The following is a 27,407-nucleotide window of genomic DNA, read 5'->3' on the forward strand; positions in this document are numbered from 1 at the left end:
CTTGATCAATGTCATTCCTTTCAACATCCTCATCCACCCTTTCCCTTCTTATCTTAATTTTAGATTATGTACTTCATTCTTTTGCCCTTTAACAAACCAGTTTATGTGTACAATGCATCTTCATTTGTCATAACTTCAACGTCTTCACCCCACTTCAGCCCACCCTTTCCCTAATATATCTCAATTCTGCAGTATATACAATGAATTCTTGACTTCATTCTCCCTTCATTCTTCTCCCCTTCTTCCCATGGTCTCACCCTACCCTCTTGCAAGTACCCATTTCCTAGTACTTATTTTATTGGCTTTTGACTTAGTCTTTTTTAAAGAATTACACTAAAGTCTATTACACTTCAGTTAATTAATTTGTGACTCCTTGTTTACCATTTGGTGTGTTTACTTGAAGATTTATAGGCACATTTTAGCTATCACAAATGAGAGAAATAATGCAACCTATGTTTCTCTGGGTTTGGCTTATTTTGCTTAATATCACCTTTTCCAAGTCTTTCCATCTCCTTAAGAATGGTACAATATCATTCCTTCTGATTAATGAGTAGAATTCCATTGTGTATATATGCCACATGTTCTTGATCCATTCATCTACTGAGGGGCATCTGAGCTGATTCCATATTTTGGCAATGGCAAGTAATACTTCAATGAACATGTTTGTGCTGGTAGCTTTCATGTGGACTTCTTTGTGTTCTATTGAATAAGTGCCCAAGAATGGAATTTCTGGGTTACATGGAAGCTCTAGATTTAGTATTTTGAAGAACCTCCATACTGCTTTCCAGAGTGAGCAAACAAGCTTACATTCCCACCAACAGTGTAGTAGTGTTCCCTTTTGGGTACATCCAAGTTTTCTTGATATTGTCCATTCCAACTGGGATAAGGTGGAATCTCAATGTTCTTTTGATTTGCATTTCCTTTATGGCTAGAGATGTTGAACATTTCTTTATGTGTTTATTGGCCACTTTTACTTCATATAGGAAAATATTATTATTCAGTAATATTAGTGACTTTTAAATAATACTCAGCACTGTGCAAAGGGCACTATATCTGATGTTGTCCATATAACAACCTTAACCTCACTATGACCTCCTTGCTCTTAACCTTCTTTTCTTTTCTTTCTTTCTTTTTTTTTGGTTGGTCATGGGGCTTGAATTCTGGGCCTGGATGCTGTCCCTGAGTTCTAGGCCAGTGCCCTATTACTTAAGCCACAGCACCACTTTTGGTTTCTTGATGGTAAATTGGCAATAAGAGCCTCATGTACTTTCCTGCCCGGGCTGGCTTTGAACCACAATCCTCAGATCTCAGCCTCCTAAGTAGTATGAGCCACTGGTGCCCAACTATTAACTTAATTTTCTTAGGCCCCTTTTTTTACACACACATGTACACACAAAACAATGATCAGATCACTTAGGAACTGGAGTTTGATGATTCAGCCAATAAATATTAGACAGGAAGAGAAATGGAATGAGGACTCTACGTGCCCCTGACTGAGCAGATAATCTCTTGAGCCCTATGCCCTCCCCCCACGTGACACCCAGCCTCTCCACCTCCTCTGGCAGCTCTAGTAGAGGCACACTGTTAAAGAGTTGCTGCTTGAAGCATCTAGGGCAGACAACTATTGAACCTTTGCAATGGCAGCTGAAAAGGGGAAACTCAGAGCAGAGAGCAACAGATGGTGCAATTCACATTATCTTAGTTTCCTAGTTAGTATCATTCTATAAATTGTTTCCACCCTTGTGTACATGAAGTGGTGATGGACTAATTCTGAGTAAGAAAAATGACAGGTTAACTTGCCTTTCATTTGTTTTCCATAATAAATGGAACAGCTCCTCAAACACTCTAAGTCATTAACATTTCAATTTATTCAGACTCTTTCTTTCTGCCATCCTAATGGCAATATTACATAATTATATCTGCTGTATAACCATCAACTTTGATGATGCTCTGAATGTCTGTGCCACTCCCTCTGCCTTTGTTAGCCTGTTGCTTTGAGGAGGCAGCTTTCTCTTTAATGCCATCCTACCTCCTCTTTGCACATGGTTGTTAAACAGGGAAACAATGGCTGTGGATGAAGTGATGAGAACCTGGGTGAGGTGCCACTGCTAGCGTGCCTCTTATGTGCTGGGTACATTTCAATTACATTAACTTAATCCACCCACATCGGAGGCTGAGTCTATTGTCCTCGCATCCACTTTCATAGGTGAGGAAACAGTCATAGTGACACTTAACTTCTTCAAGGTCATACTAGGTTGCTAAGTACCAGCCTGGGCTTCAGCTTGATAATGTAGCCCAGCAAATGGCATACTCACACCCAAGATCTCTCTGATCATACTTCTTTTTTCTTTTTTTTAAAATTGAGTTTGAATTTAATCATTTAATTTTTTATTGTGAAGATAGTGATGTACAGAGGGGTTACAGTTACATAAGTAAGGTGGTGAGTACATTTCTTTTCACTAACCTGTAAGATTGCTGGATCTTTGGGTTAAGAAGGATGGGAGACATATGGCTGAGTGGTGAGGGCATGACGGCATTGCTATAGTTTGAAAGCAACTCCCTAAAATCATGTTGAAATTTAGTCCTCATTTGAGATACTCAGAAAGGGAGACTAGTCAGATGGGGTGGTGCATGCCTATAATTCCAGCATTTGGGTGACTTGAGGCAGGAAAATCAAGAGACACAGACAAGCCTAAACTATATAATGAGAATCCATTCAAAATCAAACTCTAAACTAAAACAGGAGGACCAGGGAAGACCTAGAATAGAAGATTAGGTCATAAGGACCAGGGCGCTGACATCCATTCATCTATTCACGAATGGATGAAAGGAGTTTTGAATCATCTATTAATGGGCTATCTTAAGGGTAAATCTGTTAGACTTGTTTTGTTTACACCCTGTTCACTCTATGGATGCCCTTTCTCATGTCAAGACTCTGTAGAATCTCCACCAGCAAGAAGACCCTCACCAGACAAAGACCAGCCCTCAGGCTTTAGACTTTTCAGCTCCAGAACCCTGAATTGAATGAACCTATTTTTTCAAGAACATTTTTTTTTTTTTGGTCGGTTGTGGGGCTTGAACTCTGGGCCTGGGCGCTGTCCCTCAGCTCTCCAGCTCAAGGCGAGCGCTCTACCACCTGAGCTACAGCGCCACTTAATGAACCTATTTTTTTAAAAAAATAAATTAGCTGTTTAGTTCTAGCAACAGAAAGAAGACTAAGATCAGCACGATTCCCTTTCACATTCTTGATTTAAACTTCCAAATTGCAGCTTTTGCTTAAAGACCCATGATGTTTGACTCATTGTTAGGTTTAAAAAATATTAACTATGTGAATACTGGGAGTGAACACAGATGCCAGCTATTGAAAATTTTGTTTTAATACTTAAATTACTTGTGTATTGGTAAATGGGCTTCCCCAAACCAGGCCCTCACTACTGCTTGGCGCATGTGTTGACACACACCATGCTCTGTCTGGGCAAGGGCCAGCAGGGAATTTAAGGCAACAACAGAAATGTGTGTATGTCACTTTTAAAGTGATACATAGAATAATTGTGCTTGTGGGTTTGGCCTTACAGTGCAATCTGAGGCTACTGATTGCAAGAGAAAGCGCCTCAGAGATGTATTGAAATTTTACAAAATAGGTCTCACCCCCAAAGGATAGGTTCTCTTTAATTCATTAGAAAAATGATCACATTCCTTTCAAATGAGAATAAAACTAATATTTCTTTAATGCTTATTCATCATTAATATTATGCCAATTATTGCATTACTTTGCACTGCTAAATATTCAGTTTATAAATGAAGCCCATAAGATGGATTAATTCTCCAGGAGCACAAACAAAAACTTTCAATATTTTATATCACATAATTAAATGTTGTTTGTTGTTTCTAGAACCAGAACTTGGGACATGCTAATTAATTGCTTCAAGAAGATAGCTAGACATGTTTTGTGGTTGGTATTCAGAATCAGATTATTTATAAACCCGGCACAACACTGCTGATGAATTACACTTGCAGAATAAATCCTACCTGCAGAAGTCTGGAGGCACCATGCCATAAACATTGATCCTGTCACACAACTCCAGGGCAATCGTCATTGTGAACCAGCCAGTGCTTAGCCAAGTGTTGGAGATCTTTCTGGAAGAAACAACAATTGAGTCTGCAACTTCTAAAGCAGTGGTTTGAACCACACTCAGCTTAAATCTGATCTGGAGTATAAACAGACTAAGTATTAGAAGATGCCTTCTCCATAGACCCTCCTTCACGGAGTGTATTCTCTCTCTTACCCCTCCCCCATTGATAAATACCAGAATTTTTTTATTTTTTAAATTATTTAAGTGGTTGTACAAAGGCTTTCAATTTAATGGGTCGGTTTGTGAGTACAGTGCATCTTGACCAGTGTCATCCCTTTTGTCCATCTTCTTTATCACTGCCAGCCCTTCCCATCCCTTCAATTTACTTGGTTCCATTCTCAAATATATACACGAGATATTATAACTACTTCTGCCTATCATTCCTCTCTCTATTTATCTATCCCCTCTTGATTTCATCTGCCCCTGCCTGGCAACACAGGTTCCAGCTTTCTAGTATTCATTTTGTTAAACTATATGGAACTTTACTTAGCTGAAATCTCTTATGGACCATCGTAACTGATATTGAGGCCCAAGAGACTTCAACATCGCCAAAGATGATGATCAATAGTTAAATGCTTAAGTGAGTGCTATTTCAACTCAATTTCTTATAATATTTTTTTGTCGGTTGTGGGGCCTGAACTCTGGGCCTGGGTGCTGTCCTTCAGCTCTTCAACTCAAGGCTTGCACTCTACTTTTTGAACCACAACACCACGTCCTCAACTCAGTCTCTTGAAAGATGACAGTATCAGTGTGACAATTCTTTGTTAACTAGATTACTTAACGAGAAATTCTATATCCCCAGCAAACTAGATAATGAACAATTTAAATATGAATAAACATAGAGATGTACCTACTGATCAGTCAATTATTAATCAATTCTAAGGTCAAAGCTTGTTTTCAAGTAGAATAACTAATATAGCATTTTAACATGTGTCTTCCCATTGGGAAAGTGCATGAATTTGTGAGAAGACTCAGGACCAGAGAAAAGGGCTAGAGAAATGCTTATATTTATCTGAGCATTTGTTTTTCTCTTGTCAGAGAACATTTGGAGGTCTCTGAAAATTTTCTATTAGAGATCTCATAAATTCATAAATTTAAGGAATGAATTTGTACCTCCATCATTACTTTCCTATTCAGCCATCTATACTGGGCTTCTACAATGTGCCCAAGGGTAATTGTAGAGATAGGACATGAAGGTCTAGTTTGACCCTGTGAGAATGACTTGGTCTACCAAGCTATGCTACTTTGGATATTCATTTCAATTCTTTGGGGGTTGCTGCTTTTACTTTTTCCCAGTATGATGGCATGCCTCATTAGCTAGTTTCAAACACCTTATCCCCAAGGTCAGACCGTCCGACTTCGCCCAGCCATAGCACCATATGTGAGGTGAATAACAGAGCTGCAGAAAGGATTTTCTGTTCTTGCTATGTAGAGAAGATGGAAGAGGTGTTGATGAACGTGATTCCCATTTCACATAAGAACCACACAAAAAAGACAGAAGAAAGAGGGCTATTTTGAAGGTGTTCTTTGAATGTGTTTGAGTCCTTGGCTCATTTTCCCCTCTGTTCCATCACGTGCTTCCTTAACCCAGGAAGAACTTTTATCTATCTATCTATCTATCTATCTATCTATCTATCTATCTATCTATCTATCTATCTATCTATCTATCTATCCCTACCTACCTACCTATCTACCTACCTATCATCTGTCTATCAATCTTTCACTTAATTTAATTCAATTTTAATGGTACTGGGGTTTGAACTGAGGCCTTAGCTGCTCTATCAGTTGAGCCACACTCTAGATCCCAGGAAGCGTTTTTATTTTTAAAAGCTCCTAAAGTTGGAAGAGCATGGGCTAGAATCTTTCCTGTTTTTCTTATAACCAGTCACATAGCCTGAGACAGGTTGCTGTTGACTTCTGACAATTTCTCATCTGTAAGTTAGGCATAGGAAGCTCTGTCCTTGGGGCTGAGAATGGAATGAGAGAACACCAGAAAGAGCATCGAGCTTGCTGTGTGTACACATAGAGATTCTTTTTTCCTCTCTTGACTGCTAGGTTGAGCAAATGAAGTAAACAATTCAGCCATTCCATTCAGTGCCTTTTAGCACCCATGGAGAAAAATCTTTGCACTGCTCTGCTTCTAGGGCCTTAGGTAGACTCTTTCATCAGTAGTTGGGATAGTAGTATACAATTCTGAAACCTCCAGACTACATAGGTATGAACAGTCGCCCTTCCTTCTCACCAAAGTTCTATATTCCTAAGACCTTTAAAGCTAGAGGAGCTCGGAGGGAGCAGAACTGACTGAGGGAGAACGGGAAGAGGAGGAAGCACCCTCCCTTAAGCTAGAGGCTGTCTTAACTTCCACATGCTATCAAGACATTGCCCAGTTATTCTTGACCTAGTCTGAACAGGGAGGAACTAGGCTAGGAAGAGACTAACACCTACTTTTATTCCCAGGTACTGATAGGGGAATCATACCCACACACCCTTTTCTTTTAGAGCTACTGGGAACATCAAAGAGGCAGGAGCAGAGGCTCCTCCCTCCCCAAAGTTTGGTTTCACTTGTTTGATATGGAATAAAGCCAGAGCCTAAAATACAGGAGGAAATTACTTTACAGAGAAGGGTTTTGTGGGTGAAAATGGGTAGAATATGAAGTAGAGGAGTAAGGAGATTAAAGCAAATAGGTCCTTTAAGTGTCACTTAAAATTCCACAGACTTCCAAAATAATAACCTTTTGGCATTATGTGCAAAAGAAATACAACTGCTTTGAACTGTCGTTCTTTTTTTTTTTTTAATTTTTATTGTGAAAATACCATACAGAGTGTACTGTCTTTCTGAAAGAGAGTTCAACTCTTTTTCTGACAAAGGAATATCTACTGTTTTTACACTTAATCAGCTGTAATGAAAGAATATGAAGAGCTGTCATGTGCTTATTAGGGGAAATTATCAGATATTCTTTTATATGATGAAGTAACACACTGAGCTGATAATTCTATAGTGCACACTAAATTACAATTAAAGGCCTTTCTGCTCCACCAGAATCTCATTTATAATCTCCATGGAAATATTCTTCCTGCAGTTATTTCATTTATGCTTCCTTTATCTAATTACTATAATATTGGTTCTGAATCATATTTTCCTAATGCACCCTTATTCAATTATAAAGTTATTTTCAAGTACAGTTACTTTCTAATATCAAAGAATACCACTTGACCATCTGTGTCATTTGTCATGCTTCTTAATTGCAGATTGTTCTCGAGTCATTTTTCCTTCACTTTTAAGTAGAGTGAAAACTTCTATAAATCAAAATCTATTGAATTATCTCATTTCTTCAGAATATTAGCTTGAAATGAATGTTCTGATCATGAGGTTTGAAATTTAAATAATTTACCCTTTTTGTATCTTCAATAGATGTTCCTGTTTTGTTGGCTTTCAAGAAATTCATGTATAGAGGAAATACTTTTCCATCTGACAGGTTTTGTGTTTTCATTTACAGAATTAGGTATGTTTTGAGGGGCACTTATTCCATTTTTTGTTTCATATTTTTAGATTTCAAGGAGCTGCAGGTTAAGAATATAAACATATAAGAATAAAGTCAGAGCTAGGCATGGTGGTATATGTCTGGAATCTCAGCTACTAAGAAGGTGGACATAGTATTTTAATGGGAGGCCATCCCTGGGAAAATTAGCTGGAAATCCTAGTTAAAAATAAACTAAAAGCAAAAGGGCTGTGGCTCAAGTGGTAAAGCACCTGCCTAGCAAGCTCAAGGACCTAGATTGATTTCTAGTACTGCTAAAAATATAAATAAAAACTCAACCTAATACTAAATTTTATTATATGTTTTATATTTATATTTTTATGATCTTTGACACTAACTTTTAAAAGAAAGTTTTCTAGAGGCAAGGGACACAAAGCTCAGCAGGGACAGGGTGGCCTGGTAATGCATTTTGACAAGCTACAAAGTGATGTGTGACTCCCCTAAGTGATGGCTGGGTGAATGATGCTTAAAAGGATGCTTTCAGAAAGAGGCCCAAAAACCCAGTTACAGAGATAAGCACTCTCTTTTCTAGGACTCATATTACCTGGGAAATAGATGCTGTGAGCACTGTGTTTTTACTGGCCAGAATTTAATGGTGTGTAGAGTATGTCTTATTGTGAGATTGTTTCCTAAAAATACTAAGTATTAGAGGGGTGGGAAGATCTAGTCTCTTAGTCTGTCTCTCTCCCACTTAGTGCAACCCCTTGAAGAGATATTGAATAATGAGCAATTATCCTAAATTGCTAAACCTGCAGCAGAATTTCAGGAATACTTAAATTTCACAAATAATTGTTAAACAAAACAGAGAGAAATGTTTTCTATTGAAGACACAGTTTTCACTTATTTTGCAATTTCCAAGAAAGTACCATTAAAATACCAATAATTCTTCCACACAAAGGATGTGGGAGCAGTAGATTTTATTGTTCTCCAACAATGTGCTGCCTGTACTAGCCAAATAGTGGGTTTAGTACTTTATCTTTTCTATTTTACTTATTCTATGTCTTTAGTTTTTTAAGATAAGAAATTGACTCAATAACAGTTTTTATAATAAGAAGGGTGAAATGTACCTGTACACTAATGATAAAGTACATGTTTTTGAATTAAGGAATGGCATAGGGTAATTGCTGGATAGTCACTATCCTATTTTCATGTAAAGTCACTGAGGTTGTAAAAGCTGAAACTTATCCAAGGTCACATCAGTGGAGAGTGATAGAACTAGGATTGCAAACTGGAGCTGTGGATTTGGACCACATTACACTGCTCTGTTCTCACACTGGGTCAGCTGTGGCCTTCATTCCTGGCTTCATCCTGGGCCAAACCTCTGGCTCTTGAGTGCAGACAAATGGTTTTCTCCACTCCTTTTTGGTCTCTCACATCTGAGAGACCTGAGACTCATGGGAAGGTCACTCTCTTAATATCAGCTCATTCTTTATTGGAGAAATCTCAAATGCCTGCATCTCAGCCTCAGTCTACCTTTCTGAGCAAGCTATTCCTTTACCTAGACCAATAATTTTTAATCTATAACGAGAAAACATTTTACATCAGAATTGAGAATACATACAAGCATGCATTCATATATGTTTGTATGATTTCCATTTAATCTTTTAAAGTGTGCAATTCATTGGGTTTTAGCATATCCATGAATAGGTTTAGGATATTTTTCCTATTTGCATATGTATGTATGTATGCATGTATCTATCTATCTATCTATGTATCATCTAGCCATCACTTATCTATCTGAAATAAAAGTTCTTGATATAATACTTTGCCCTACTATATAGGATGAATGTACACATTGTCTCTTCTATCCCACTTTACTCCATTCTTTTATTCCCTTTCAAGAAAAAGAGATTATTACGTTGACTTCATATTCTACTATTGAGTTTTCACGAACAGATTAGACAACGTTGCCCTAATCATGACATGTTTTTAGCTCTACATGCACAGAACCCTTAACTTCTCACAGATGACTCAGCACACAGGCCACCGCTTGGTGAATGGCTGCCTTTGAATGGGAAAAATCAAACTCACACAGTTCTTTTTGGCAGTGTTCACATGAGCCAATGAAATTGTAATGAGGCTATTCTATGGTGCTTGTTTACTAAGATATGCCTGTAGCTACATAGCCTTTTCCTCAAAGTAGGGATTTGGTCCCGAATTGTCCATACCACAGTCTCATTTTACTTTATTCATAAATTCACTTTGGACAGCCAGTGGAGGTGGGGTCGGGTGAAATGGAAGTAAGGCTGGAAGAAGATGGATAGAAGGCCTACCCTACCAGTGAGCTCTATGGACCCATCCATGACATGAATGCCACAAACAGCAGTCCACAACACCAACCCTTAACAAAAGCTTTGCTTTCAGTGAATCAACCAATCAGAACATGTCCTCAATGGCCCTGAAGCCTCTGCTACTCTCTCATACCTGTCTTTGCCAGTCTCCTGCTTGAAGAGCTCATCGAACTGTAGCATCTTGTGTCTTGTGATCATGAATGCCTTCAGCCGCGGCAGCACCTGGCTCAGGAGATGCAAGTTGTTGTACACCTGGCCCTTGCCATCTCTCCGCATGTAGCTGCTGGGGCCCCAGAAGATAAACACAGTGCCCTGGCTCACGTTGAGCAAGTCATGGCGATTACGGAGGATTCTCTGAATGCTGGAATGGGCGATGACCCTCAGGCTGGTGCGGTTGCCCACGTCGTGCCCGTAGCTGCGGGTGGGGGCATCATTCATGCGGATGACACACTCTGTCTGGTCAATCTGGGGGCCTTGCCCACTGCGGAGCAAATGCCCCGAGCTGGTCACCAGGGCGCAGTCCCTGCAGTGCATTTTCAGAGGCTGGAAGGATGGAGGAGGCAATGTCAGGCACAATGGACTGAACTTACTTAGTTATCTCCCTACCATGAGTGAGATTAGGGTGTTCATCTGGCGACCTGCCTGATTATATTCCATCCACTGTGACCATCAAGGATCCTTACATTCTCTCTAAACTGGTGATCCAAGAGAAATGAACTCAAGAAAAAGAGCACTGCCATCAATCTATTATATCTTGGCTAACATTTTCTGACATTAAATAACCACATGGATACATTAACTAGGCAAAGCTGTGATTATGGGCCTGTACCATCATGCTCATCCTCTTTATGACACTGATTTTGATGTTCTTCTTCACACTACTGAAAAGGTAAGCATTTATTAACATTCTTAGATGCTGTTCAAATATGTCTACCCTATGTAAAAACATCACATTAGACTCACACAAGAAGCCACATGGGGACTGTAACCCCTTTAACACCTGATTTGGAAATAATGTTGTAAGGAAGGGGGAGAATGGAGTCCTTCCATTTGCATGTAAAGAAAGCGTCAAGTTCAGAGCCCCAGATTTCATGTAGGAATTGTGAAGCTTGGTCTCTTCTTTCATCTGCAGCAAACATGTGCCACGAGGAAGCCCTGACCATGTGGTGCCACCAGGGACAACTCCAATCGCAGTGCTGAGTTCAACACCCTGAACCAATGATTTGCTTTGTGGACACCTATGTTCTAACAAATTAAACATCCCTCTGTTCACATTTAATGAGAAATATCTCTTAGTTGTTATTAGAAGATAATGAAAGTAGAGCCTGAGGCCAATGCCAGTTAAGTGCCAAAGAAAATGACAATCAGGATCTTCAGAGAGAAAGCTACACTGTTAGGTTTAGTCCAGAGCCTCTGCCCTTCTCTGTTAACTTTGATCAGGATTCACTGGCTCCCTGCCTGGCCTCAAGAAGTTGGATTCAATTTAGTTCTGCAAATATGCAGTCTTGTATTTACTGTGCGAGTTTCCTGAACCATGGCTGTGACTTTAGGACCTGACTAAGAAGACCCCAGGACAGACGCTTCTCTCACAGCAAGGCCTCTAAAGCATGGGGTCTGAGCTGTAATAGAATGAGTTCATCCAGGTTTCTATCAGCTATGGAGTCTTGGCAAATCACAGACCTCCACAAACCATAGTTTCTTTATCACTAAACAAGAAAAATCTCTGTTCTACCTAGTAAAAGGAACCAATTAAGATCCACACAATATTAGGCTGAACTACTTGAAATGAGTAATTTGATATGCATAAATAGCAATTGCATGTGGTTGAACTCAGTTCTTAGCATAGAACCTGACATAATAATCATTCAATAAATGATAGTGCTCTTGAGATTGTCATTTAGCATGAAGCATACTGGGAGCATATTGTAAGTACTTGCTAAATTTGTACTGATCTCTTTGGGTGTAATTGACACATGGGTTTGTGAAATAGAGTCAACCATTGCAAATTCGTACCATTCATGTAATAGCCAGTTGCTCTTGGGTGACAAATACTGGATAAGGCAGTCAGAATGCAAAAATGGAGAAAATAGGGCTCTTCAAAGTTTGTGCGTTGGAGAGGCACAGTGGATCCTTTATCAAAAGTGGGTCATTGAAGAAATGCATTAGGATGTGACATGTATGAGGAAGAGAGTTGATTGAGGTCTGGGTAATGGGGGTTGTTTGGAGCACAGCAAAGCTGGGAATATAAAGAAAGGTGTCATCAAGTAGCTCCTATTTATTGTGCTCTTTCCCTGTGCCAGACATTTACAAAGCTCATTATATAATTGTATTAATTCTTCAGAGACTCTTCCAGGGGTAGATAGATATTATATCATCATTGCCATTTTCCTAATATTGAAGTTTTAAAAAATGAAGCAATCTGTTCTAGGTCATACAGTTTGGAAGTGGGAGAGGAAGTCTGGTTTCAAAGCCAGTGGGATTAACCATTATGTTACTACTGTAGCACAGTGTCATGGGATAGTTATTCATTGTTTACCTTGCTTCCAACTCCCAGAAGCTGAGTTATGTTATTTTTAAATCAATAGATTATGTTGTGACAGCTCTGAAGGTATTGGGCTGGATGGATGCAGTAAGGTGACAAAGGTTTTCTAATGAAGACTTCCATTTCTTGAAGGGCCACTCAGTACAATCTTAAGTCCATGATGGTGGTACATATTTTCAAGCTGATTTATTTCTTGAGGAAAAACATTTCCCTCAGGAAGCACTAGACCTGAAAGAAGAAGTAAGTCCTCTTGGGTCCTTTGGGGTACTATGGGGTGAAGGGTAATTTCGGTAGCCCAAAGAAACACTTAACTTCCCGTTTTTCTCATTTTACTGGAACAGACCAAACACAAATGATAAGGAAGCAATGAGCTTAACAATTTTATTCATGATAGAGTTCCTACTATGAACCAGGCACTGAACTTGGTGTTACCGATAAAATAATCAATGAAACCTTTTCCTCAAAGAATATGTAGTCAAGGGTGAGGGTGCTCCCAGAGAAACTATTATAGTGCTGGACTAATTGGACCCAAGGGGCTATGAGAACCAAAGATAAGGGTAGATTTAGAATTGTCCATAAAAGACAACCAGGAAGGGATTATGGATGGAAACCACATAGGAGATAACTTGGGAAAGGAAAGAGTAGTTCATAGTGTCATAAACATGATAGGACAAGTCTGGAAAACAAAGCAGGTAGAACAGAGACTCAGAAACCAAAGTTTCACTTTAAAGAGCCAATAGATGGTTGATGGTGATGGTTGATGGTGGAACACAGCAGTCCCACAGAACTGATTCTGAATTTTAGGTGGCCACAGGCCTGCATCTTGGGGAAGTCCTTAGTCCTGGGCACATTTCTGCCACTCATGTAGAAGCCCACTAAACATTTCTATGAAAATGGTAAAAGGGGCTGGGAAGGTCGTTCAGTGGTAGAGCACTTGCCTTGCATGCTTGAGGCCCTGGGTTCGATTCCTCAGCACCACATAAGCAGAAAAAAAAGCCGGAAGTGGCTCTGTGGCTCAAGTGGTAGAGCGCTAGCCTTGAGCTGAAGAGCTGAGAGACAGCGGCCAAGCCCAGAGTTCAGGCCCCATGTCTGGACCCTCCCCCCCCCCCCAAAAAAAAGATAAAAAGATCCTTTGCAAATAGCATGTTACATGAAGAGAATGTGAGACTGAGGGTCTAAAGTTAACTTTTCCACAAACAAATGAACTACCTTTCCTACCAATTCAAAACAAAGAGGAGATGAATTAGATACTTGTGGCCAGATGACAGTGATTCATCACTCATTAAAATGAATGATGCAGTTAATTCACCCTGAAGTTCCATGTAAATCAGTATATTTTCTCCATAAGGTTACATAGAGAAACCTGTTAATCTCATTAGAATCACCTATAATGATCCCAAATTTTCCAGTTTAATTTATAAGTTCAAGACCTGCTCACTGTTACTAGGGAAACAACTTACAGAAAGATCCCAGTAGTATCTCTTTCCCCCATAATTTTTCTGCTGGAATCCTCACAGCAGAGGATTGACAGGGGAAGCACCTATCACCATAGGGACATTCCAAGGACCTTGTTCTATTTATCTTCTTTCCTTGAAGAAGAGCCTCTCATGAAGACTAAGGCTCTTGACTACACCTCTGACATTATTGGCATGATTGGACGCCGTCAGAATACTCTCAGGTCAACTCGGTCCCATAAATCCTTCCCCTCCTCCTTCCTGCCAACCTGCACGAGCTTTTTGCTATGAATTATCTTATATATTGATACCAGTCTTTGAGCTGTGCAGATGCATCAAACAATGAAAAAAAAATTAAAGACACATCAAACAGTGAAAAACAAGACTGAAATCTGAACTGTAGCTTAAGTGCCTTTTGGTAAGTGATATCAATAAGATGGCAGTAGCAGTTCAAACATCATGTTATACTGTTTTTAACTAAAGAGCATACACATGGTATGACAATTTCTTAGGAGGATAGTCCTCTGAAACAGCCATGTTCCTCTCTCTTTCACTACAGATCAGTAGAGTCTGTAGTGTCTTAATGGTATGGATGGAATTACTCACCCCTTGGTGAATTAAGATTCCAGATGCAGTATTCACATGCTCTTCCCTCAAGTACTAGGTTGCTGGGTTGATAAGTCACTAAGCAGAGCATGGCAAAGGTTAACACGTGGCTCTGCCTGTCTGCCTGGGAAATAAAGCACCATGGAGGAGGACACAGGAGACTGAGTGACTCCCAGCTGGATTCTCCATTTAGCAAGACCGCTCTGGCTTCGTCCACATAGTATTCAGGCTCATTCTCCGGGACATTTTCCTTAACGTTGTATTTGGTCAGATGCTCCATTCATTGCTTGGAAATATGGATAACTATATTGTCACCCTAGTCTTGGTAATCTCTCTTCTATCCTGACTTATAAAAAGCATTTAACTAATGAGGGATGGATGGATTTATGAGTGAACGAAACTCAAACTTTTGCCTTCTCTGTCCTAAGAGAAAATCTACATCCTGAGACATATACAGGAGATATATAATGTAGCACACTAACCAGCAATTGGTTTATAACTACCTTAGTGCTGATGCTGTGGTGGGAGGAGGGAATGGACCCTAGAAACTTCCATGTGCAGAGGAGGCTGCTTCCTGCTACCTCAGGGCAGCCTATCAGCCCAGGGAGCCCATAATGGCCAGAGCTCAGGGCACTGCCTGGAATTAATGGCTGGCTGGGAAAATGGCCCAGGACACAGTGAGGGCCATTAAGCCCAGCCAGTTATTAATCCCCTGTAAGATTTGATGCCAAGGTCATTAGAGCTGTTGTGAGGTGAAAAATGCCCAGGAAAATCCACAATACAAGGAGGAGCTCCGCCTTCTCCAGGCTGATGAGGCTCAGTGCTGCAGTTCCGGCCCAGGACCCCATGGAGGAGCAAACAAGCTGGACCAGGGCCTGTGGGAGGTGGGTGAGTGGCTCCCCAGGGAGAAGTGGTTCACATACAGATGTCTGTGAACATGTAAACCGAGTTTTTGGCTTTATTTCATTTTATACTATCCCTTTTGTATTTTGACAATTGATAAGCCTTATCTATCATCCCAGAACCCAGCACTGTGTCTGCAAGGTAGAGCAAGGGTTGAAAATATTTCATAGTGTTTTAAATGTGTGATTCAATTCCCTTGCCTCCTTTTCCCCATCAATAAAATAAACAAAACAAAAAAAAACAAACAATAGCTACAAAAACCCAAAGCAATAAAAATTAAAAAGCCAAATTCTCCATCCCCCTCCCCCAATCTCGGCATAGGAAAGCATGATAACTTTCATCACAGAGAAGCCCTTTGGGCGGTGAAGACAGGAGCAATTCCTACTTGAGCAAGCTTGCTCAGGAAATCAAGGTCTGATTTCTGTCACAGCCCAAGGAGCGAGAGCAGACAGAATTCTCTCTGTACCCCAGTTGATGCCTCTGGAGCCTTTCTTCAGAGAATAGAACAGGCCAAGTCAAATTAAACTTGACACCTAAAACACTCGGCAATGTCCTTGTAAACATTTGCAGCTAGCAGTATCAGGCTTCACTTTTTAAAATTCTGATTTATTTGGCAGAGAGAAAGGTACCTCCAAGCATAATGCCCATTAGCTCAGTAATGAGGCCGGTCTTGCTCTGGGAGCTGCCTGTTGGTCTGGAGCAAACATCAGATATATTAAATGGCTTCAGGTGTTTCAAGAATCCCTGCACTTTCAAATCTGATGTTTTCCTGTAATTACTAGGCTTTTATTAGCTGTCAATCTTTGTCCAGGCTGACTCTTGGTGAAAGCCATGCTGATTATTTAATGTGATTCACTAGAAAAACATTACTCTTTTAAGAAGCTTCTTTCCTATTCTTCAATGACAAGCCCACCCACTAGCCTTCAGGGCCACAAAAATCCTCCCACCTATACCCTTTGATTTCTACATTTGTCAGTCAGCTAAGAGGGGTGAGCCTGGAGATGTTCCTCAAGGTCTAAGCATTGTCCCAAGCTGTTTTGTTCAAGTCTAGAGCTCTACCACTTGAGCCATAGCTTTACTTCTGGCTTTTTGGTTGTTAATTGGAGATAAGAGCCTCAAGAATTTCCCTGTCTGAGCTGGCTTTGAACAGCAATCCTCAAACTCAACCTCTGGAGTAGGTAGGGTTGTAAGTATGAGCCACCACACCGATATCTACCTCATATAGTCTTTTGTGTCTAGTTTCTTTCACTCAGCATAATTTTGAGGTTTATTTTATTTGTAGCATATATTAGTGCTTTGTTTCTTTTTAATGCTGTAACATCCTATTGTATGAATGCACTGCATTTTGTCCATACATTCACTAGTTGATAGACACTAGGGTTGTTTTTTTTCTCAGTTGCTATGGTACTATGAACATTCACACACATATCTTTATGTGGACATACTCCTTAAATTTTCTTTTAGGGAGATAACTAGGGATGAAATTTCTAGTTCATAATATAATTTTGCTTAACATTTTGAGAAAAAACTGCCAGACAGCTTTCCTAAGTAGCTACTCCATCTTACATTTTCACATAAAATGTATAAAGATTCCAAGGTCTCTATATTCTTGTCAACATTATGTATTATCTATTTTTTTTCTTTTTTTCTTTCTTTTTGGTCGGTCATGGGGTTTGAATTCTGGGCTTGGGAGCTGTCCCTCAGCTCTTCAGCTCAAGGCGAGTGTTCTACTGCTTGAGCCACAGCACCACTTCTGGTTTTCTAGTGGTTAATTGGAAATAAGAGTCTCACAGACTTTTCTGCCTGGGCTGGCTTTGAACTGTGATCCTCAGATCTCAGCCTCTTGAGTAGTTAGGATTATAGGCATTAGCCACCGGCGCCCAGCTTACTATTTTTAATTATAACTATTCTAATGGATGAGAGAAGATATCTCACTGTGCTTTGAGATTTGCGTTTTTCTAATGACAAGTGATGTTGAATAGCTTTCTATGGACTTATTTATATCATTATTTTGAGGTTTATAATTCTATTAATTATGGCTGGCCTTCCACATGAAATAGAAGAAATCAAGAGTCGACAATTCTATTGAACTCTGAGCCAGCTTTCAGCTGACTTCTGCAGGGATCTTGAGTGTGGGGAGCCCAGGAGCCAGAGAAGGATGGAAGGTCTATACCAGAACAAAGCAAGAAAGAGGCGTTTACTCAGTACCTTAGGTCTGCGGGGTAAATCCAAGGTAAAAGTCGTATAAGCAGTGAATTGACATTTCTAACTAAAAATTTCTAACTAAGGCGGAAGAATTCACTTTGTTTTGACTGACATACTACAATTTAAATGCATTCCCAAGCAGATCTGGCAGAAATCTCAGCCATGATCTAGGTCAGTAATTCCCATAGAGTATTCCCCCACAGTATGATTTCTAAGCCAGAAGTAACAAAGTTCAGAGACATGGCAAGAATCTTAATTATCAGGCCTTACCTTAGACTACTGAGTCTGATTCTGGGTGGGGCCTAAAGCTCTGGGTTTTTTTTTTTTGTTTTTTGTTTTGTGGGTCATGGGGCTTTGGGGCTTGAACTCTGGGCCTACTTGCTGTCCCTTAGCCCTTCAGCTCAAGGCAAGTACTCTACCACTTGAGCTACAGCGCCACTTCCAGTTTTCTAGTGGCTAATTGGAGAAAAGAGTCTCATGGACTTTCCTGCCTGGGCTGGCTTTGAACCGCCATCCTCAGTACTCAGTCTCCTGAGTAGTTAGGATTACAGACATGAGACACTGGTGCCCAGCAAGCTCTGTGTTTTAACCAGAGCTACATGTAATTCTGATCTATCCTTCATACTGAGGCCCACAGGGCTGATGGGTGCTCTCACTGTACAGAAGAAGCCAAAGCTCAGGGGTTATGGCATTTGTTCAAGGTAAAGGGCTCAAGGCAGCACATGAGCTGGGTCTAGAGTCTCCTTCCTAAAATCTATAGATTGACTGTTCAAAGTCACTGGAGACTCACAAAACAAACATGAAATAATAACACAGTTAAGGTGGACCTAAAAGTACAAGTGGAGGTAGATGAAAAGAGAGGGCATTCCTCTTTGGCAGGCTGCCCATCAGCAGGCCTACCCACGTCTGCAACAGCTACCTGCCTGTTTGCAGTAAGCAGCCAGGAACTGAACAGAACCATCTAGTAGCTCTCCAGCCCTACGTGGCCTCTGTGCATGACAGGGTACTGTTGCCCCAGAAGTTGGGTGACTTGGGTGAATTTCAAGCCAGCAGAGCACTCCCAAGGTTGGCAAGTGAGGACCCTCTTCTCAGTGGATGCGTGGAAGGCTCCCAGCTCTCCGCGACTGACTTTCTTTGGAAATAGGGTTTTGCAGATATAATTAGGCTGTGACTCAAAATATCAAGAAGAGTTCACACAAGATTAGGGCAAGCCTTCATTCTTGTTACTGCCAAATGTGAAGAGGTGCAGAAAGGCAGAATGGAATAAGGCATCTATGAGGTAAGGAATGCTGTGGACTTCTCACATCTGGAGAATGCACCCAAGGATTCTTTTCAGAACTTTCAGAGTGGAAAAGGTGCTATCGATATCTGGAATTTAGATTTTTAGCTTTCAGTTCTTTGAGAAGAAGCCATTTAAAACTGTATGGTTTTAAGACAACCAGTGTGTGGGAAATCCTTCTGACAGGTCTCAACAGCATCCCTACCTGGTGACTATCTTCCCTCATTTTACCACCTGGCCCCAACAGTCATTCTTCTCACCATTGTATAGTTTCAAAGCATAACTCACACCATTCCTCTGACCCACCTGGAGAATAAAACTCAATTTCTTTCCCTGGTAAGAGTCTAATTTGTTTCAGACTATCACCAAATTTCACTGTCCCTCTCTCTTCATTCTCCAGTCTATTCAACAGCTGATCTGCTTTTTGTTCCTGAGAGAAGTGGGTATCTTTTCTCTGGTCCAGGCCTCCCCAGTTATTCACATGCTTTCTTCCTTCTCATCTCTTAGTCTAAAAATCACCTCCTCCAGGAGGCCTTCCCTCATGTATCTAAAACAAAGATCCTTCATAACACTAATGAGATAGTCAACCTAGGTACCAGGCACTGTTCCCAGCCCAAAATACATCATGTAACCTAATCTTGAATACAGCCCTGAGCAGTGAATTCACCATTGTCTATTTTATCAGATGAGAAAAGTAGAAGCAAAATTAATCACTAGTCACCACCCAGTTTGTTTCTTTCCCACTAGCTGCTTCTCACAATATCCAGTGATGTGAAGTTTTAATTCTTTGTTTTCTGTTCCCTGACACTATGACAAGAGCACAAGGGTAGGGATGAAGCTCAATGTATGGCACAGAGTATCTGCTCAATAGATAGTGGAAGAAATTCCTTGTTTCTTGGGTGCCCTATTTTCTCAGCAATCAGTAAGTGATGGTCCTTTGTCTCTTGGGGCATGCCTAGACCCTTCTGTATCTTGAGAATGTTAGCACAGCAGTGGCTGGCCCACCTGCCACCTTCCTGTAACTGCCTGACATGGGTTCCTTCAAAGGTCGCTCACATGCAATTACTTTCTCGAGAGGAGGTTGGAAGTAAAGGTCCCTGTGCTCATTAAAACAAACAGAAAGCTACACACTCATTAGCGCAAGGTGGTCTCAAATCAGGCTGCGTGGCCTGATTCTACAAAATTGGCCTCTCTGGCTTCAGCCATGTTTGAAAGGGGCCTAGGATACACAGAACCAGGATTCAAAAGCTGGGAAGATCACTAAAGGCCAAGGGCAAGAGAATTATGAATTCCATATGAGTTCCACGTGTAGCTAAAGGATGTGGTGAAGAGCTGTGATGTCAGTAGCCCAAATGAAAACACATATCTCAGTGACTATAGCAATGCATTCATAGTATGGATATAGAAAAGGTAGAAGGTGGCTGGAAGGCAGGCTTGGGGACCAATTCAGTTCAGTCACTTATCCACAGAGTCAACCCCACTCTCAGCCTTGGTTTGCTCATCCAGAAAATAGCTATGGTTGGCACACACTAAAAACTAGCTGTGAGTATTTTTCATGGCTTCATTATTAGAGATAAGAAAAGAGCTCCCTCAAAGCACCTGCCAAGCTCTCTTGCCTCAAGTCCAGTCTCTCATTGAGCTTCTGACTGCATGTCCACCTCTCTCTTGAAGTTAATAATTATAATAATTATAAATAAGTATAAAGACTTCCTTTCACCCATCCTTTACTTGACCATCACAGTCTTCATTGCTGTGCCTTATAACCCTCCCCCTCTCATTACTGTGTATTCTCCACACCAACCAGAGGGTCCTATCTAAAATATTCATCTGAAATTAGGTGGGTGCAGTAGCACATACTAGTTACTTGGGGAGTAGAGGCAGGATGATCATGAGTTCCAGGAAAAGTTATTAAAACCCTATCTAAAAGTAAAACACAGACAAAAGGGCTGAAAGTATAGTTCAAATGATGGAGTGCTTGTTTAGCCAGTGTGAGGCCCTGGGTTCCATCACCAGCACCACAACAGCAAGAACAACAACAAAAAAAGAACCTCATCTGATTAGTACCTCTAGCCTCTGGCCTCCTAGTATGTCTGCATGATTTCCTGTTACTTTGAAAATAACTTACCAGGCCCTGACACCTTGCCAGGCTATGGTGTATCTCCTACCCTCTCATGGCTCCATCTTCAGCTCCAATAGCCCTGACTGTGTTGGACTTTTTAGCTCTTTGTAGCTCCATAGGGGTGAAATTCATAAAGCTTTGCCCTAGGGCCTCATTCCTTTAAGGAACCTTCCAACTCTGACCAGTTTGGCCCTTTGCTTTGCTTTGCCCTTTGCATTTCTTTTGTGGAGAATCACTGGTCCAATGTCTTTTCACCAACAGAACTGTGATGTTCTTATGAACCAGGTTCATGTTTGTGTGGGTTTCTGTCCACAGTCTCCTCAGCACCTCCTATATTCACTAAATACTTGTACAAGTAACTAAATTAGTTAAGGCGAGCGACTAAATCCTTCCAGAATAATTTCCTTTTCCATTTGATAAGGTCAGTGTAGACAAAGAGGCATATCCATCCAAAGGAGAATAGTGAATCTGGGGGCAAATACTGACTTTTCTCATAAAAGACAGAGGAACATATTAAACTAACACAATAAATGAAGTCTGATGTTCAGTATTTAATTCTCTGAGCAAAAGAGAGTGCCCAGAATGAGTCCTGGTCTGAGTTTCTGGGAAGTGACTCTCGTCAAGTGGCTAGAAGTAGCAGATTGTGTCTGTGTGGGCACGTGGGAGTTCTAAGCTGATGCTTTGTTTACTCAATGACCTCCTTTAGAAGCTCTGGGAGAGAAAGGTTGGTCATCTTCCGCCTGATAACAACTCAACACCTCAGCTGGAAACAGAGGAGTAAATAAATTCGTAATTTTTCACTTTGCTAGGCTCTGTAAGCACCACCTTGATTAGCTACTATTATGGTAGCCATTAGTTAGATTAAAATAAAGAATGAAGCTAGGACAGGACTTTGACGCGGGCACAGTTTCCTCATTCTCTGACCATGATGGACATTGGCTGTGATGTACATGCTAATGTACTTTGCCACCTGCCTTCATCCTGCTAACCATGATGCCTCCTCTGGGCCACACAATGGCTTGCTTCGCATTAGTGAACAGTCACATTTTTTTTCTTTTCCCCTTTCATTTGTTCAACACACAGCTATTAAGCACCTACTGTTTATGTAATAGAAACTCTGAGGCAGGTTGCCAAGTTCGCAGCTGACTTTGCCAGACTTATTGAGTGCCTGGAAAACACAATATAGCATATTCCTGGCAGGAAGAGACAGATTTTTTGCTCCTTCTGGAAACTGGGGAAAGAATGTAGATTGAATTAAGGGCTTCAGAATTTTAAGTTTTAGATTCCTCTCTCCTTCCCATCCCCTCTCCTTCCCTTCCCTCCCCTTCCTTCCTCTTCCCTCCCCTCTCCTCCCCTGTTTGTATGTGGATTCTGGCTCTCTAGAGTTAGATGGGCTGTTTCTGTTTGTATTGATGATGCCCATAGAAACCATAACCCAGAAATGCTAACACAACAAAAGTAGTGACTATTAACTTTTACAAAGAAATCTTTATATATCTCAGCCCTGAGGTCAGCCTTTGTAAAATCTGTATTACCTCCTATGCTTATATTTCACAAAACAGGCTTGGAGAGTAAATTTCTCCAGCTCACAGAATTTTGGAGGTATAGCTTCAGTTGGCACCTGGCCAATGCTACTCCTGAGTATGAGTGTGTTCTTCTGCTTGCCATGAAAAGCAAAGCAAGTGGAAGGAATAGGGGGAAAAGATCAGAGACAAGATAAAAGAAGACCTACTGGGGGAAAGACTTGTAAGTAACAAAAATGCAAGGAGGAATTAGGAACCATGAGAAATAAAGAAATTAGAAGCACAGAGGAGACAAGATGAGTTTAAAAATTCTGAGAAATCAGAAAGGTTAAAGAGGGAATTTAGCAGAACAGCTGAGAATCCTGGAGGCATTCAGTTGAGAAGAACTTTTGCACCACTCACATCACTGGTATTATAATAAGTTACATATTCCTAATGGTCATCCTAAGTCATCATGAAAAGCTGAAGCTCAACTTGGTTCACTTAGGTGGGAAAGTATAAAATCAATTTGGAACCTTCACAAATAATTTAGATAAAGAAGATTTGGTGCTAAGAGGGACTGTGATTATGCTATTTTTAAGCTTCATTTGCTCATAAAACTCATTGTTCAATCATACTTTGAAATGAGGTGCTAGACTGTTTGAAAAGTTACAGCTGGAGGGAATAAGCCTTTCTTTCCTTACTCAGATATGATAGCAATGAGGTGGTGTCAGGGATTTTATTTCTGGTTCTCACGTCTTTAGGCAGAGTCAATGGGATTAACTCAATAGAACAGAGCAGAGATCAGTGGATCCCTAATCTTTCCCTTTCTGATACCTTCACTTACCTGGCTTAGTGAGCTCAGAAGTCACGTGTAGAAGGCAGCATAAACTTACACCTTTAATCATCCATTAACTTACTGACCACATAAACAAGAATCTCATTGTGGAGCTATTATACATCTTTTGAACATGTTTGCAACAGCAGGCAGTTTAACCTTCAGTATGGTACCAGGTAGCCAGGAAACTTCCTCTGCTTTCTCCTTACTGTACTGAGAGGCTGGAGCACATGAGCCATGTTTTCTTTCTAAAACATAGCTCTAATCACAGCTCAGACTCAATGACCTGTAACTCTCCATTCCCCACTGAGGGAAGGCTATATTTCATAGCTGTTTTTACTGACTTATTTCAAGACTTATTGAAACTCCCTCAAATAGACTATCAACCCCTTCTTGAAAGTGTCCTGTCCTCAGCGTAGCCTGTAGAAGAGCCACTATATGAAGCCCCTGTCAGTTCCCTGCTCCAGCCACCAACAGCTGACCTGTTAGAGATCTCATAGGAAGGCTGACTGCTCCCCAGAGTCATCTATAATAAAGATTGCTTAGCTCCACATCCAAGGGATTATCAGACACTGACCTAGGGGAAACTCCTCAACTTCCCTGTGCCTTAGTTCCCCCACCTATACTTGGTGATAAGGAGGGAATGACTCATAATTCATCTACACAGGAGCTTTCTCCTGCTTGTCAGTCACCAGCGTATCTCCCTTGAGGCTACCGTCATTTCGTACCAAGTATTCACTTTCTTAGGACCACATCCCTCATTGTACTGGCCTGGCTTGTTCTATGCTATCCTCAGGACTGATGTTGGTTTTAGTTTCAAAAAATAAAACTTAGGGCTGTCAGAACTGTAAATCACATTTTTATCTCTGGGTCTCACAGAAAGTGGTTGAAATACAGAGACGTACAATCAATGTTGGCTGAATGAACGAACAGAGGAATTCTTGAAGTGTCAGAAAAGGGGTTTCATTCTGCCCTTTACTCTCACTTTGTTTGCTTCTTCTCCCAGGTTGAATCCAAAGTGGAGAAAGATAAGACCTTTTAAAATGTCCTTACCATTTCGAAGAGGCTTTGATCATTTTCCCAACCTCCAATGAAGTTGTCTAACATTCTATCATGGAACCTGATTTACTAGGAAGTTTTGGGTTGCAAGGAAAAAGATATAGTCTCTGGTCAGATTGAGCAGGGGTGGACACTTTCATCTTTTTGCTCATTCCTGGATGTGCCTGAGGTTTTAGAATCAGTATTTGCATTGAGAAGGCACAGAAGGGTTAAATAATTTGAAGCTGCAAGGATTAAACGTCCTTCAGAGCTGACAGTGTGGAAGACACAGGGCAGAGGCCATGCAGAAGCTCTGTTAAATACAGGATCTGACAGACCACACTCCATACTGGGCAAGCCCAGCTCATGGTCAGTTGCACTCTGAGGCTGATGTAGTTCTTGTTTTTTCTTTCTTTTTTTTTTTTTTTAAAAAAATAAGACTTAGAAGGGAAAACAGAACTGTAAATAATTCCTTTATTTTTCAAACATGAAAGGATATTATTAAGGTACAAAAAATGAAATTTCACTACTCTTTAAATGGTATCTATTATGTTAATCCATTTCCTCATGAGCTTTACCCTTGGGCCACAAAGAGCAACCCCACCATCAACACACCAGAAGCTGAGCTCATCTTCTGCCTCTCCAAATCTGCTTCTGTTCCTTCCATGCACTAGAAATCCTGACCCCTACTAGTTGCCCCTTCTCTCCATTCCCAATGTTAGCCTTTCAGTTCATCTTTAGCCCATTGCTCATATGATTTATTCCAGCTTTCTTGTGGTGGTGGCTTACTTACCAGTGGACCCTACCAGGTTCCAGACAATTTAGAGATGTTGTCTTATCTACCTAGCTGAGTGTCTGGCACAAATAAATGCTCAGTAAATGGACACCCAACTCAAGCACAGGCTTCCTGTAATTGGAAGAGGCTTATGAGAAAGCAGATCTTCCCACTTTGCTCCTGAGTGCAGGCCCCATGAAATTGGGTCATATCCTATGTTCAAGAGTAAAGGAGCTGGGAGCCGGTGTCTCACAGCTGTCATCCTAGCTGATGAGAGAAGGCTGAGATCTGAGGACTGTGGTTCAAAGCCAGCCTGGGCAGGAAAGCCCATGAGACTCTTTTTTTTTTTTTTTTGGTCCGGTCATGGGGCCTGAACTCTGGGCCTGGGCGCTGTCCCTCAGCTCTTCAGCTCAAGGCTAGCGCTCTACCACTTGAGCCACAGCGCCACTTCCGGCTTTTTTCTTTTTGCTTATGTGGTGCTGAGGAATCGAACCCAGGGCCTCTGGCATGCAAGGCATGCGCTCTCCCACTGAGCCACCTTCCCAGCCCCCCCATGAGACTCTTTTTTTTTTTTTTGGTCGGGTTGTGGGGCCTGAACTCAGCCTGGGCGCTGTCCCTCAGCTCTTCAGCTCAAGGCTAGCGCTCTACCACTTGAACCACAGCGCCACTTCCGGCTTTTTTTCTTTTTGCTTATGTGGTGCTGAGGAATCGAACCCAGGGCCTCAGGCATGCAAGGCAAGCGCTCTACCACTGAGCCAACTTCCCAGCCCCCCCCCCCCCCCATGAGACTCTTAACTCCAATAAACCATCAGAAAACCATAAGTGGCGCTGTGGCTCAAGTGGTAGAGCACTAGCCTTGAGCTGAAGAGCTGAGGGGCAGCACCCAGGCCCAGAGTTCAAGCCTCACAACCAACCAAAAAAAAAAAAAAGTAAAGGACCTGAACTCATTTCTATCCATCATTAGTATAAAGGATAACATTCACCTTGAAGTGGTCAAGGGTGGGTGATAATCTTTCGGGATTACTTCCTAGAAGTGTGAAGAAGACTCCCCATGAGCCTGGAGTGGGCGCTGCTTGTGGCACTGGTTGTGGCCTCTGTGTCATTACCATTCATTACCTTTTGTCTTTGGATTGGAAGTCTTTGGAAAGAACCTTTTGGCTGTACCACCCCTCCCAGTCTCCCCAGGTCTTGAATAGCTGATGACCCATTTCTTCCATCAGCTGATGGACCAAATCCATGCCCATGACCTAGGCTCTCTGCTTGTTTTTCTCTTGACCAGATAAATAGCATATTTGTGTGTGGGAGAGAGTGGGGGGGGGGGAGAGCAAGCACACCAGTGACTAAGAATATGCTTCAGAGCCTAACACTTGTATCTAACACATCTGATTCATTCAAACAAATATTTCTGAGTCATCAAAGGATATAAGAGTGAGCTAACCAGACAGAATCCCTACAAACACGGAGGTCATAACAGCACATTTTGTTGCTCCCTGGCACCCAGAGCCAGAGCTACATTTCCACTGCCTTGAAAAGTCACTTGAGTTCGTTTTTTAAAAAATTAAAATTCAATCTTTTATTATTGTTAAACAGAGCGGTTTCAATTTAGCATGTCAGTTTTAAAGTTTGCTCTTTGAAACCCTGTCAAAAATGTTTCCACAAGCCAATATCAGGGCTAGAATTAGGCTGTGGTGATAAATTGGTCAATGTTCTATTGCAAAAGAAGCCTACCCAGAGGGTATGCATGTGCCTTCTAGAGATCAATTCAATTAATTATTTAATTAATCATTTTAGCATTTATCATGGTTTATTAAAGTGATGTATTCGTTTCTTTTAAAAAATTATTTTAAGTAGTTGTACAAAGAAGCTTCAATTCAACTTGTCAGTTTATAAATATAATGTATCTCAATGAATATCATCCCTTTCATTGTTCTCTCCAACCCCTCCTCCCATACTCTCAATTTAAAGAACCATTTTAAGTGCTATTGGCCATGATGTGCCCTTATGTAGAGACATCAGGACCAGAATGAAAGGGAAAAAACTGGCAGCAGAGAAGCCGAGGTTGATCCAAGTGCTCACAGGATCTAAGAAGGAGGTTTCCTCTGGTTGACAAGCCAGAACCTCTCCTTACTAAGATATCCCAGGGTCTTTTAACCCCAATATGCAGTAAAATAGATCAAAGGTTA

At 41.0% G+C, this 27,407-nt stretch overlaps 1 protein-coding gene across 1 annotated transcript in view; it reads right to left on the reverse strand.

Moving 5' to 3' along the window:
• The window catches only part of St6galnac5 (ST6 N-acetylgalactosaminide alpha-2,6-sialyltransferase 5), a 172,898-nt gene that overhangs the window by 17,568 nt on the left and 127,923 nt on the right, over window positions 1–27,407 (reverse strand). Inside the window, exons 3-4 of the mRNA XM_042685065.1 lie at window positions 10,097–10,506; window positions 4,030–4,137 (exon numbers count right to left, since the gene is read on the reverse strand). Coding sequence (XP_042540999.1) covers window positions 4,030–4,137; window positions 10,097–10,506 — 518 coding nt within the window. The remainder of the gene's footprint in view (window positions 1–4,029; window positions 4,138–10,096; window positions 10,507–27,407) is intronic.

Source organism: Dipodomys spectabilis, unplaced genomic scaffold (genome assembly GCF_019054845.1).
Source record: "Dipodomys spectabilis isolate Male_0828 unplaced genomic scaffold, ASM1905484v1 ptg000002l, whole genome shotgun sequence".
Taxonomy (NCBI): domain Eukaryota; kingdom Metazoa; phylum Chordata; class Mammalia; order Rodentia; family Heteromyidae; genus Dipodomys; species Dipodomys spectabilis.